At 37.7% G+C, this 13,208-nt stretch overlaps 1 protein-coding gene across 3 annotated transcripts in view; it reads left to right on the top strand.

Annotated features, from left to right (window-relative positions):
- Positions 1 to 13,208, top strand: part of LOC136252679 (serine/threonine-protein phosphatase 6 regulatory ankyrin repeat subunit A-like) — a 63,209-nt gene that overhangs the window by 22,315 nt on the left and 27,686 nt on the right. The window contains exons 14-35 of one of the 3 annotated variants that reach the window (XM_066045232.1): positions 84 to 198; positions 309 to 391; positions 578 to 644; positions 1,589 to 1,657; positions 1,785 to 1,925; positions 2,095 to 2,206; positions 2,452 to 2,523; positions 2,639 to 2,717; positions 2,801 to 2,840; positions 2,891 to 2,976; positions 3,160 to 3,247; positions 3,402 to 3,519; positions 3,675 to 3,739; positions 3,848 to 3,990; positions 4,146 to 4,177; positions 4,717 to 4,769; positions 4,870 to 4,959; positions 5,011 to 5,156; positions 6,181 to 6,272; positions 6,646 to 6,725; positions 7,186 to 7,277; positions 10,096 to 10,342. The exons of 1 other annotated variant lie outside the window; for it this stretch is intronic. In XM_066045232.1, the coding sequence (XP_065901304.1) occupies positions 84 to 198; positions 309 to 391; positions 578 to 644; positions 1,589 to 1,657; positions 1,785 to 1,925; positions 2,095 to 2,206; positions 2,452 to 2,523; positions 2,639 to 2,717; positions 2,801 to 2,840; positions 2,891 to 2,976; positions 3,160 to 3,247; positions 3,402 to 3,519; positions 3,675 to 3,739; positions 3,848 to 3,990; positions 4,146 to 4,177; positions 4,717 to 4,769; positions 4,870 to 4,959; positions 5,011 to 5,156; positions 6,181 to 6,272; positions 6,646 to 6,725; positions 7,186 to 7,277; positions 10,096 to 10,196 (1,964 nt within the window). In that variant the 3' untranslated portion in view covers positions 10,197 to 10,342. Of the gene's footprint in view, positions 1 to 83; positions 199 to 308; positions 392 to 577; positions 645 to 1,588; positions 1,658 to 1,784; positions 1,926 to 2,094; positions 2,207 to 2,451; positions 2,524 to 2,638; positions 2,718 to 2,800; positions 2,841 to 2,890; positions 2,977 to 3,159; positions 3,248 to 3,401; positions 3,520 to 3,674; positions 3,740 to 3,847; positions 3,991 to 4,145; positions 4,178 to 4,716; positions 4,770 to 4,869; positions 4,960 to 5,010; positions 5,157 to 6,180; positions 6,273 to 6,645; positions 6,726 to 7,185; positions 7,278 to 10,095; positions 10,343 to 13,208 lie in introns of those variants that run through there. One more of the 3 variants, XM_066045233.1, reaches the window with a different exon arrangement.

The raw sequence follows: 13,208 nt of genomic DNA, 5'->3' as shown, positions 1-13,208 counted from the left end.
GTGTAGATGTATGATTATGCTATTATATAACAAGTAAAAGTATGACACTTACAAAGTGCCAATGCAAATGTGTACATATGTAGGTGCACGTGTGGAGATAACTGACAGTGAAAAGAACACAGCATTGCACATTGCTGCTAGACATGGCCATGGTGCGGTAGTGAAGACTCTCATTGGTAATGGGGCTGACATCTTCAAGTAAGGCCGTTGTCGAAATTTTAATAGAACTGTAACAACTGTAACAACTTTCTTTTATAACTGTCAGGATTGTATAGTGCAATAGAAATGTTACGATAAACATTTCATAGGGTGGGAGCTAGTGGTATGCTGCCAGTTCACATGGCTTGTCTGAATGGTTATTCCAACTGTGTCGAGAATTTACTATCTACTGGTAAGTATGGATTAAAAGAGAAAAAAAAATCATGTAGGGGATCTTTAAAGTTCCCCAGATTAATTTTCATGGTAGGCTATTATTTTTATTGAATGCAAAAAAAAAATTAAGCATCCCAATTACTGTTCTTTGTGATTTGGTCTCGTGCATTTTTTACTGCTTTTGTGTCTTCTATTTTTGTGACAGAGCGTAGTGTGATGTCAAACTTGGATGACAATCGTCGGTCTTGTCTCCATGCTGCAGCTTGTGGAGGGTGCGTAGCTACATTATGTACAGTAGATAACAGCTGAGCATTTTATTGATGCATTGTTGTATGGAGATATATGTATGTACGTACGTGTGCTTGTACAGCTAAACCCTATTTAAGTGTACTCATGGATTCAGATCAAGTTACAGGGGGATATGTGTTATGTTGTCAACTTACAAGCAATCAAAGTACATATTATGTGCGAACATTTCCTTTGCCCTTTAGCGTTTTCCTATGGAGTGCATAAGTTTTGTTGATACCTTTGCAGAAGTGGCTGTACATTGGTAATGATAAAGTTTTGTTTCCATATCTGAAAGTTGTCTATTCTTTAGCTATCTCACGTTCGGCATGTGTGTATTTATTAGTGATGCACCGATACCACTTTTTCCCTAGCGATCCGATACCGATACATTTGAGGCCAGAAATCGATGCCCCACAGGCATTTCTCTCAAGAAACAGCTAGTGATTTAGCTTACTAAACTCATTTGCTAATCCCATCAACTGCAGTTTGCTGGTTTTGTGACTATCAATTACACAAAGATAATAGTTTATGGCTTCAATGAATCTTATTTCGTGGCTTGCTTCAGTTTCCACTGTACTAATAATGCTAGTAGTTGGCTTCTTGTAAGGAATTCATGGCTTATATCAGCTTTTGCTCAACTCTGTTCAATGCGCTATGTATGCCACCATCTTGATAAGTAATTAAATGACGTCATTTAAAGTATCGGTTGGTATCGGGTATTTATAGCTTTACCGATACAAGTCCGATACCACCAAAATAGGGCCGATACCGATACTAGTATCGGTATTGGTCCATCACTAGTATTTATAAGCTTGTCCAAGTTGCATGCGCTGGTTAAGGTGTTCATGTCCACTCCACATGCATACCTCTGAGTATATCTATACACATGTGTGTTTTGTCTGTTTATACTCTACCTCTTTGATAATAGGAGTGTTGAGTGTTTGGAGATGATGATCCATGAAGGATGTGATGTCAATGCTGTTGATGCTTCTGGGAGGTATTATTGTGTAGATATGTCATTGTGTGTATAGATACAGTGTTGGGGCACTTCTCCAGTATAAAATTTTGTAATTCGGTTATTTGTTTGAAGTACGTATGTTGTATTATCTGTATGTCTGCTATAGGACACCACTACACTATGCAGCTTCCACTGCCCAGTTCCAGTGTGTGCTTAGTTTAGTTGCTAATGGAGCATTGGTCAATGTCTTGGACAATAGCAAGAGGACACCACTTCACTATGCCAGTTCAAGTGATGGTGATGCTAAGTAAGTTCTGACCTTTATTGATACAGTGTATGAGATGGTTGCAACGGTCTATGTATGTAATTTTACGCCTTGGCACACATTTGCATGTAAATCATAATCATTTTCATAACTTGTCTATAGCTTACTATTTCCAGGAGTTTTCCAATTTAATTCTCTTATTTGTTTATAGCTGTGTTACCCACCTGCTCCGCAACTCTGCAAAGACTGCTCAAAGAGATGACAAAGGGTTTTCTTCTTTGCATTATGCTGCTTTGAATGGGAACAGGAATGCTGTCCGAATAGTAGGTTGACTTGAAAATACAGTATATAAATAGGTCTAATATAGGAGTCTTAATACAGCAACAAGTTTTGTTGTTTTATTTTTACGTGGGGAAAGGATAGCCAGGTTCTCAGTCTGCATGGTGATCAATCACCTGCTGAGCTATAATGTCATTGTATGCTTTAGTTGTAGTGTATAGCTATTTTCCTTGTTTAGGTTGAACATAACTGTCAAATATTCTATACTGTGATATGTTATTATGCATAGCTGCTGGACTCAATGAGTGATGGGAGTACATTTGGTACAGCCAACTGCTCCACTACACCATTTCATCTTGCTGTGAGTTAATTACATTAATACATTAAATATTTTACCCAGTAAGATACGTACGTCCTTAACATGAAGTCCTAACTGCTGTATATTACACTCAGCTACAATGCATTCTTGTATATAGGCCTACTACAACCACATTGGGGTCATTGAAGAACTGCTGTCAAGAGCCAGCATTAATCTTGACATTGTGGATGACAATGGTAAGTGTGCTTGACTGTATGACTTAGTCACACTTTATAATATGCATTGTCATCTGCGTATAACTGCTTCTTTTCTTGCCTAGGCCGTACACCCCTGGATTTAGCATCTTTTCAAGGCCACAGGTGCAGTTTAGTGAGAGCAGTTTGGTGCATATATTTATATACCTAAACAGAGACATTGTGGAGTTGCTGCTGTCCAACAGTGCTACACTGTTTGTCGCAGACAACATAACCAGAAGGACTCCTTTACATGCTGCCGGTTAGCTAATAGTCTATTTTGTCACAAGTTCCACACAATGGAGCCACAGTTGTTCGGTACTTTTGACAAATGCTGAAGTAATGATGGTTGAACAACTAAAGATTCATTACATGCATGTTACACATATTAGATTTTTACAAATTTAATGCACTGATCATGGTTTTAATGTGGTGCATTCTGTAGCTTGCAATGGACATGCTGACAGTGTGCAGACAATGATGAGCTATATGACCAATTCAGCTCACATTGACTGTGTGGATTGTTATGGCAGGTATAAGGTGTATGTGTTAGGCACGCTTTGTTGAATGCAGTGTGGCTACACACATGCATGTACGTTAAAATATATCTAATATATGTACGTGTACATATACATATACATACTCTCAAATCAGTGTAGTGATATTTGCATGTGATTTTTTTTTTAGGACTCCACTGATGTTGGCTGTCATGAATGGCCATTTTGGTGTGGCTCAAATTCTGGTGGAACATGGTGCTCAGGTTGATTGTGCTGACAAGAATCTTCACACTGCTCTTCATGCAGCTGTAAGCTAACACATGGCTTTAATGTCATTAAAGAATGTATACAGTACATGTACAAGGGAAGGACTGGGTAGGATTTGTGTATAACTATTTAGATACGTAAACGCAGTTGAACATTTTTGGCTATGGCTTCAATACTTTTTGTAAACTATATTTAGGCAGCCAATGGGACTGAAGAGTGTGTTGAGATTCTGATACAGTACAAGGCTGACCCCACCGTCTCGTAAGCTATTTGTATGTGTAGTGTTATATACACAACTACATAATATATACTGTATACATATAGATATTTTCTGGGTTATGTATTTACCCAATGTGTGTATCTCAATAGAGATTACAAGGGTCGTACTCCTGTTCACTTTGCTGCTCAGTCTGGACACTCTGGACTCCTTATCACTTTGCTGCGTGCTGGAGGCTCACCAACCTGCCCTGACAAAACAGGCTACACTCCTTTGCATTGGGCATCTTACAATGGTAATCTCGTTCGTGTATATATATATGTGTGTGTTCTATTGACTGTAGCCAGATTACTAAAAAAAGATGTGCGTACCTTGTGTAACTGTTTAATGTGAAGTGTTTGTTTCATTGTGTGTGTTTTTCATTAAGGATGTTGTGTTGTTACTTTACAGGACATGAGAAATGTGTTGATGTTTTGATGGAGGTGAGTTTATACCTGCAGGCATATAGGTACCAAGTTTTGCTTTCTTCACATATAGCCAGCACTTCTTTTGATGGAGACATGAATGTCCAATGGCGGATCCAGGATGGGGCATTTGGGGCAAATGCCCCCCCCTCCCACTTCCACTGAATGATTGAAATATTAAAAGACCTAAAATTTATATAACTCATCAAAATATGCATATTATTGCATGCAAACTCACCTAAAACAAAGTCAAACAATTGTCAAATCGTCATACAGCCTTCATACGTACTAAGCACCTCTACGATTAATTATCGTGTTGTTGGTATTTAAGACATTTATAGCCTTTTAAACAGCTTTCAAGGCTTCACAACCGTCTGCAAAGGCCAAAATGGTAAATTCAACAGTGAGACACTGCTTCAAATATAACAAGACAATGTGCTCCCTGTTTGTGCCCCTCCCCTTGCCAGTTCCTGGATCCGCCCTTGATGTCTGTTACACATTCAAAGCTAACATATACGTTTTGATGATCTCTGAATGTCTGCTCTTTCATATTACAGAATGATGCTGACCTCACGGCCGGGAGCAGCTTTTCTCCACTGCATTGTGCCATGTTAGTCATGCTTCGAGATCATGTTTGTGTAATGTGTATTTACATACATGTGTGGTCTTTTCGTGCGCATATACTTTGTCTGTATTATAAATTTGATCAGCATCAATGATCACGGCTACTGTGCTGAGAACATCTTGGACACAATGGTGGGTAAAAGCATCAATGTGGATGTTGTTGATGAGTGTGGCAGGTAATAATACTATCTATTGTTAACATGTGAGTGATTATGTCGTGGGTACAGGGCAGCTACCCATGCAGCAGCTTTTGGTGACCACGTGGAGTGCTTGCAAATGTTGTTGAAGCACAAAGCAAAAGTTGATGTTATTGACAACCTCGGCAGAAGCCCACTAATGCTAGCATCTCAATTGGGTCAATTCAATGTTGTGGGTTAGTTGAACATTACACAAGCTACTATGTGTACGGATGGAATATTTATGGAACCTGTGTTGCCATGGTTACAATGTCTCAAATTTTACCCATACGTATATCACTGATGTACATGCAATATACTCTAATATAACACACAAACATTCTATCAGTTCATGGTAACTTTAAGCAACCCTGGGTCTGCATAGCAGCCAGCTACAAAATCACTGTATATATAACTTCAGTGGCCACTGTTCAACCAACAATCTGGCTATGCCTTTTGTGAATACTATATAATCTGTCTGGCATCTTTGCTTAAGAGTATTCAATTGCAAGTAGTAGTATTCATAACAGCTTACTGTACTAATTAAAATACTGCTTACCACACTATAACTGCCACATTTATAATTTTATAAAGACAAGATATTTTTGGCTTGATTACTCTATGTTAGAATACCAGAGATATTATTACTTTTGGCTGTCATTCTTATAATTTACTAGCTGCTCTATATCAGACTGTAATTATATACACTTTGTAAACTATCGGAGGAGGGTGGAAGTGCTGCTCAAAAGAATTATGTTAATTGCATACCTCTGTTTAGAATTTCACGTGAGCCTCAATAGTTGCAATACAAAACTAGCGAACAGTGGGGATCACTGGGTATTTAGATTGTACTTCGTGTAAGCATTACGATGATGTACTTTGTTTTGTAAAATCACTTAGTTTTCAGCGCAAAACTGATGAAACACTTTCGCTCATAGTACGCTTCAAGTATGTATGTATATTCTTCAACAAGACAATGATGCCATACTGTTAGACCATTTACACGATTTAGTTAATTGCAGAAAACAAGCATTTTGCATAATTCATTTTAACGGTACTTAAACCGCTTCCACCCTCCTCTGGTAAACTATGTAGAGATGAGTAGAATTTGTTTTTTATACTGGGACGCCTCAAACCTACAAATAAGTTGCAAGGCCATAACAGATATCCAGCAAATTCTGCGTCTTGCACTTAAATATATTTTTCTTTACATACATACAGCATATCTCATGGACAATATTTTCCTTGAAAAGTTAAAGCTGACCCAGCAAGATCAGTTTGGAAATACAGCATTGCATCTGGCTTGTATCAAGGTAAATCTTGTACAAAAGTGTAATGCACTAACTTTTGTTTGTGTTGAATGTTTGCAATTGTGTGTGTGTGTTTGTGCGTGTGCGTGTGTGTGTGCACACGTCTGTGTGCAGGTCTCTGTGTGTGTGTGTGTGCACGTCTGGAGTGTGTGTGCACGTGTGTGTGTGTGTGTGTGTGTGTGCACGTCTATGTGTGTGCACGTCTGTGTGTGTGTGTGTGCACGTCTATGTGTGTGCACGTCTATGTGTGTGCACGTCTGTGTGTGTGTGTGTGTGTGTGTCTGTGTGTCTGTGTGTCTGTGTGATTTTAATATATTGTACATACTTCCTGCTGTTTGTATGTACTGTATGTGATTGTTTAATGTATCAATTACAGGGTCATGAAAACTGTGGGCTGACTATCCTAGAGAAATGTGGTGATGAAATAATGTCCATTGCCAATCAAGACCAAAAAATGTTAGTTTTATTATTGTCAACCTATGAATAGATATGCAAGTAGAGGAGGTTGAGAAGCACTCTAAGCATCACCTAATGATATTGTCCTTATTTGCATTGTTTTTATGATTCGCATAACCCTCAGTGGTCATAATACAAAACTGAAAAACAATAGGGTTAGTTAAATATTCAGATTGTATACTTCACATTTGTTTCAATGTACTTTGTAAAGATGCTTGAGCCCTGGGTGAAATTAATAAGTTACCAAACTTGTCATGTACATACATACTGTACATATTCTATAAATGGAATAACAATGCTTTACTGTATTATATTGAGGTCACCTTTATAAATGAATTTTGTGTAATTTGTATGTGTCCAACCTCTTTAATTCAACTTGTTCTAAGTAATTAGATATGTATTTCATAATTTTTTTTTGTAAAATTATATACTTGAACAATATGCCAAATAACTATCATAGGCCTCTTCATGTGGCAGCCAGGAGTGGTTGTGTGCAGGTTGTGCAGAATCTAGTGACAAGAGGAGCTGATTTGTTTTCAGTGGATAACGAAGGTAATAAAGTAGTTTTGCAGGCCATGTAATATTAGGTACGTACAGTATGTTACAATAATGCATGTTTCTCAATAGTTAGAACCATTTTATAACAAGGGTGATTTTATCCCTGCTATGAAACAATGAAAAACATTTAGCAATTCATTTAGGGGTGTTCCACAATTTTCTGCTTTTTTGCGAGCGTACAAACCATACACTAGGGGGAGGGGATAAAATCGCATGTACGCTTTTTTAAAATGTTGATCATATGAGTTGGCAAGAAATCCGAATGTAGTGATAAGGCTCTAGTAGTAAACCTCTACTGCTACTTATTCAGTGTCCAATTATAAACGGTGGACTAAAGTGAGCTGATATTGTTAATGCATGGGCCCAAGCCAACGCATGATTGGACGAAATTGTGCTTCAGCAACTCAGTGAACTCTGGAAAACAGTGTAGCTGGGGTTAGCTACCAATGAAAAGAAGTTTTATGAATCTACTGGTAAGACGGTTATCAGCGTGATAACACGTACTATAGGCTTTATATACTTTTATAACAGCACTTACTTTTCTTTCTCTTTAGTCTTCGCCTAGCAATTAACACTGATAAACGGTTACAACTGAATAGCTTGTAGCTACACTGCTTGTTGCTTTTGTTTTCTACCTGCAGAAGGTGTTGTTGTGGGTTTAGGAATACTGTTGGGTATGGGAGGCTGGATTATGTGGGTACTAATTTGTTTACACTACATAGTTGTGGTAGTTGTGGGTTGCCTATAGAGAAAACCTATCTCTGCAGTGTGCCAGTGTTGGGATGGTTTTGTATGAACACATTGAAGATAGCCAAGAACTGTTTCTATGATGTGTATGTACACATTTGCAAATGTGCATCAGCTGCAAGTACTAATGCCTGTTATGTGTAGGAATGTTTTCAGGGTATCAACTTCAAAAACATTAAAATGATAAGATGCCTAAAAGATAAAACAAATACCTGCTATACAATACATCCATGTGTCAACATCTATGCAGTATGCTTTGGGCTGGGGGGTAGGGGGTTAGAAAAAGGAGTACTCTTTGTACGCTTGCAAAAAAGCAGAAAATTGTGGACCACCCCTTAAGAAAATATATACATGAGAGAGTAGTTAGAATTACAGTATGTGAGTACAGGTATAGCAATGCTCCATACAGTGTGGGTATTGCAAACTACAAAAGTAAAGTTACTTTGTGCCTTTAAAAAATGCATACCGTGGCTATATTGACACCAGCTAATAGTGCATGTCTTGGGCAGTCTTTGGTGGGATAAGCAAGACACTGATATAAAGTCTAAGTAGCAACAGTGAAGACATCAGTTGCAATGAAAGACTTTATTATTACAAGTACACAGAAAAAGTTGGAATTTTCAACTAGAGTAAGGACCATAGCACATCGATAAAAGGTACTGAAACAAGTTGGAGCATGCACGATATTAAATCGCAAAGAAGTGTTATATCCCTACTGTGCATTTCCATTATGGTATCTTGAGCACAGTAGGGATATAACACTTCTTATTGTTTTACTGTGATTTAATATGGTGCCTACTCCAACTTGTTTCAGTACTTTTTATCGCTGTGTTATGGTCCCTACTCTAGTTGAAAATTCCAAATTTTTCTGTGTACTTGTTTGTTAACTTTTTTTGTAAATACTTATTATGACTGGTGAACCCACACATAACACATCTGAAATGGCACCGCACGCCCCAGCTATATCAATTATCATCTAAAAGGTGAAGTATCCATTACGCTTCGTTGTCAACTATGTTTAACTGGTTACACAGAATTTCGGATCAAGAACTGTTTGAAAAGCACCTCTGCAATCTGCGCATATATTAAAAGAAAGAAATGGTGCTGTGCGTCCCAGTTATATTAATTATCGTCTGAAAGGTGAAGTAGCAATTATGCTTTGTTGTCTGCTATGTTCAACCCGTTACATAGCAGTACGAAACAAGAACTGTTCGAAAAGCACCTCTTCAATCAAAATAACCACTGCGAAAAATACGGACGATTTCCATTATGAAGGGAAGCCATCATGTGCTACCACCAAATTGACACTTTTCACTGTCAGCAAAGATGAATGGGACACAAAGGAGGACACTGGTAAGTCCATGAAGAATGCATTGTACATACTGCGGTATGCCAAAAGGCACCAGTCGGGCTGAAGCGACGTCAAACAGTGAAAAAATCAAGCCCGTAGCCTTAGCCATTATCGAGTTACACTTGTCTGAAGGCGTCAGGCAGTCAGTCAGAAAATTCCATTAAATAAATCATTTTTAAAATTCTGTAGCAACTTGTTGAAAACGTTTCAGGTCAATCTGAAAGTTTGTTTGGACTTAGTTTTACCTATCCAATACTGCCTCATCGTTGTCAGGAAAAATTGAGGCTGGTTTTTGGGCGATATTATTCTGTGGGCCATGCCTACTCCTTTGTGTTCCCTACTATACAGTAACAATCGTACTGTATGATGCTATGTAGTCAGTTATCGTTCTGCTTTGAAGTAGATTCAGTTTTTTTCTTTACCAGTGCTCCTTCTAAAGCTATATTCTTGAAACAAAGGAGGACTCTAGCTGGCAGTTAGTTTTGTAGTTACTGCATGTGTTCCGGCATGGACTAAATCTACAAGTTTTATCTAAGATTTTTTTTATGGTCAAACAGTGTCTCTGGTAAACATGATTAATGTAATAGCTTTAATGTATGCTTGTATACATTGAATGAATAAATATTCGACTATAGATGCACTGTATAACACTACCAGTGTAACACTGTAAGGTGATTTTATTATACATGTAATGTGTATCATCATCATCATTAGGTTATATGCCAATTTTGTGCTGTGCTCCAAGTATAAAGATTGCTGAGTGTCTAGACTGCATCTTGCAAGCTATGCTGAATGCTAAGAAAGAAAATGACTAGCTATTAAGCACAGGAGTGTGAATGTTGAACTGTACACATTTTGTAGTATATTATTAGGTACTTTGTAGAGAGGTTTATGCAGTATTGTACTATATTGTACAAATTTTGTGTTGTGTGAAAAGTTTAAAATGTTATAATGGTAATGACATGGTACCAAGGGTTTGCATGATTGGTTTTTCAGATTGTCACAGTTGATGTATGCACCAATGGCGGATCCAGGATGAGGCATTTGGGGCAAATTCCCCACCCCCTCCCTCCCCCCAACCCCTCCTCCATTCCACTGACAATGTGTAGGAACCAGCCATACTTCTATTAAATACTAAGGTCAAGATCAGTTTATGAATCTCATGAAAATAATGCGTATTTTAATATATATTTATTACAAATTCACCTGTAGTGAGGCGGTTAAGTCATATGATCGTTCACTTTGTGATAAAAGCACCAAATTTGGTGTGGTAATACTTTACTTCATGCATTTTCATTTTAGGATGGGTACCATTAAAAATTACAATGGTAAACCCACCATTATTAACATTTTTGAAAAGCTTTGAACCAAGGAAACCTTACAAACGTACACTTCTTAGCTCTACATGCATTCAACATATAAATGAACATGAAAACATGTTGGTGTGTAGCAAGAACATGTTTATAGTAAATTGCTTGTATTTTTCAGTATAATCATGGCCACACACTAGAGCTGCATTTTACCTGAAATGCATTGCAGCCAAAATTTGTGACCGAATTTGACAAAACAAGGCTTCCACACATCCAATTTTCTGACTTTAACAAACTGTAACTTGACTACTCAGTAAGTTATTTACCTAAAATTTTTACACAATTCTTTCCCAGTAAATAACAGGTCAAAATTTTTAACCAATTACATGCTCCTTCATCGAGTTATTGTCCTTCAAAGTCATAAAACTGGATGTGTGTGGAAGCCTTGTTTTGTCAAATTCGGTCACATTTTAACAATTACATTGATACTCTGAATCGATTAACATCATGTTTTTTGCTGTTGTGGATCACTGTATAGTAGGGTCCACAAAGGTTTGGGTATGGCACATGAAAAACATCACTCAAAAACCACCCTCACTTTTCCCTGATGAGGAGGAGGCAGTGTTGGTTAGGTAAAACTATATAAACCTAAAATAGCCTTCAGATCAACCCGAAACGCTTTCAACAAGTTGCTATGGAATTTTAAAATAAATATATTAAACAGAATTTTATAGTGACTGAATGACTAACTGATGCCTTCAGACAAGTGTAACTCAATAATGGCTAAGGCTACTGGCTTGATTTTTTCACTATTCAAGGTTGTGCGAGATGGCTTCCCTTCATAACGGAAATCATCCATATTTTCCATAGTAGCTATTTTAATTGCAGAGGCACTTTTCAAACAGATCTTGATTCATAATGCTGTGTAACAGGCTGGACATAGCTGACAATGAAGCATAATAGATACTTCACTTTTCAGACAACAATTTATAGCTGGACCATTCCTTCTTTTGATGCGATATGCAATATTAGAATTTTAAATTTGAGTAGGGACCACGAAAAGGAAATGAAACAAGTAGAGTTGCTTATACCATATTGGTGTAAATTTATCCCTACTTTAGTTGTTTCAGGATAGCTTTAGCTATAACCATGACTAAAGTAGGAATAAATTTGCACTAGTGTGGTTACATGTGTAGGCAACTTCCCTTGTTTCATTGCTTTTTCTTTCTACTGTGGTCATTTAAAATTGCTAATTTTTCCATCCACTTGTGTTAATTATGGATGTTGCTACCAGTACACATTCAAGATATGGGAGTACTAGTGTTCAGCGATCAACACATATTCAGAATGGCACAGAGTTATATGTAGTACAACTTATGGAGATGGATTGCTTGAATAAAATCAATTTGTGGATGATGAAAAATCTGCTCTAGGCACCATGAACATATATAAGTGCAAGAAGTGGACAAAAGTCAAGAAATTGGTAAGTAAGTGATCAGTTTGCAAGTTACGTATACAGTAACTACGTGAGTACAACTTCATCAGTACCTATTTTTAGTTCATCACTTAGACTAGCATCAGAATCATCATCTTCACCAATGCTTATATTATTTGCATCCACTGCTTCCACTCATCCATTGAAAATGGTTCACTTTTACCATCATCATCACCTGAGGCTGACTGATGTGCTTATGCATTGCTAGTGGAAGCTCTTGGTGTAGCGGTCACTCTTCTAGATTTCTCCTCATACCACATGTTTAGGGAATCGGAGGCATCCCACTTCTCAACAGGTGGACTATCAACCTTGATTAGTACAAGTTGGTCAAGTCAGTCTTCAGATAGATGAGTACGGCTGTCATGTTTGATTATCTTCAACTGTGAGAAGATGCTTTCTAGGTGACCATTTGAAAGAGAAGGCAAAGCAATAATTCAGTAACGCCTAATACATTACACCAGTGTTTCGCATCAACATAATTGAACAACTTCCACCAGATAACCTTGTAGTCATTTTGTATTGTTTGCTGTACAGGACCATGTCATCCCATTCATCTTGAACAGTGGAAACACCGATGTCTGCCTTCTCTAAAGGCACACTAAAGTGATGGCATATTGCCTGTAATGAGTTATGCCCGAAAGAAGGAGAAGTCATTTGTTCCCAGCCTTGTGTAGCAAAAACCGTCATGGCATGTGTGTAAAGGACCAATTCTTCATCTTGAGCTTTCATCCTACTAACCAGACACTTACCTATATCATTGAGCCAGACTTTGTAATCTTTACTCAAAGATGAAAGTGCTTGTGGGTGTAAGTGCAAATCAGTACCCTGGTATGTGACAATTGTACTACTGCCACTGGAGGCTTCTTTTTGTTGAATTCATCCTAGAACTTTCTTGACAGTTGGAAAGTCTTCGAAATTTTTCACTTTAAGTTCCTCTAGACTCTTCTTTGTTCTTAAGAGCGCTTCAATAGCCCTTACAATGCACAGCTCCTCCTATTGTAATATTTTGCTGAGTATTCCGA

The sequence above is a fragment of the Dysidea avara genome, chromosome 4 (genome assembly GCF_963678975.1).
Source record: "Dysidea avara chromosome 4, odDysAvar1.4, whole genome shotgun sequence".
Classification (NCBI taxonomy): domain Eukaryota; kingdom Metazoa; phylum Porifera; class Demospongiae; order Dictyoceratida; family Dysideidae; genus Dysidea; species Dysidea avara.
Note: the sequence above shows the minus strand (reverse complement) of the source record. Positions and strands in the feature narration are given on the sequence as shown.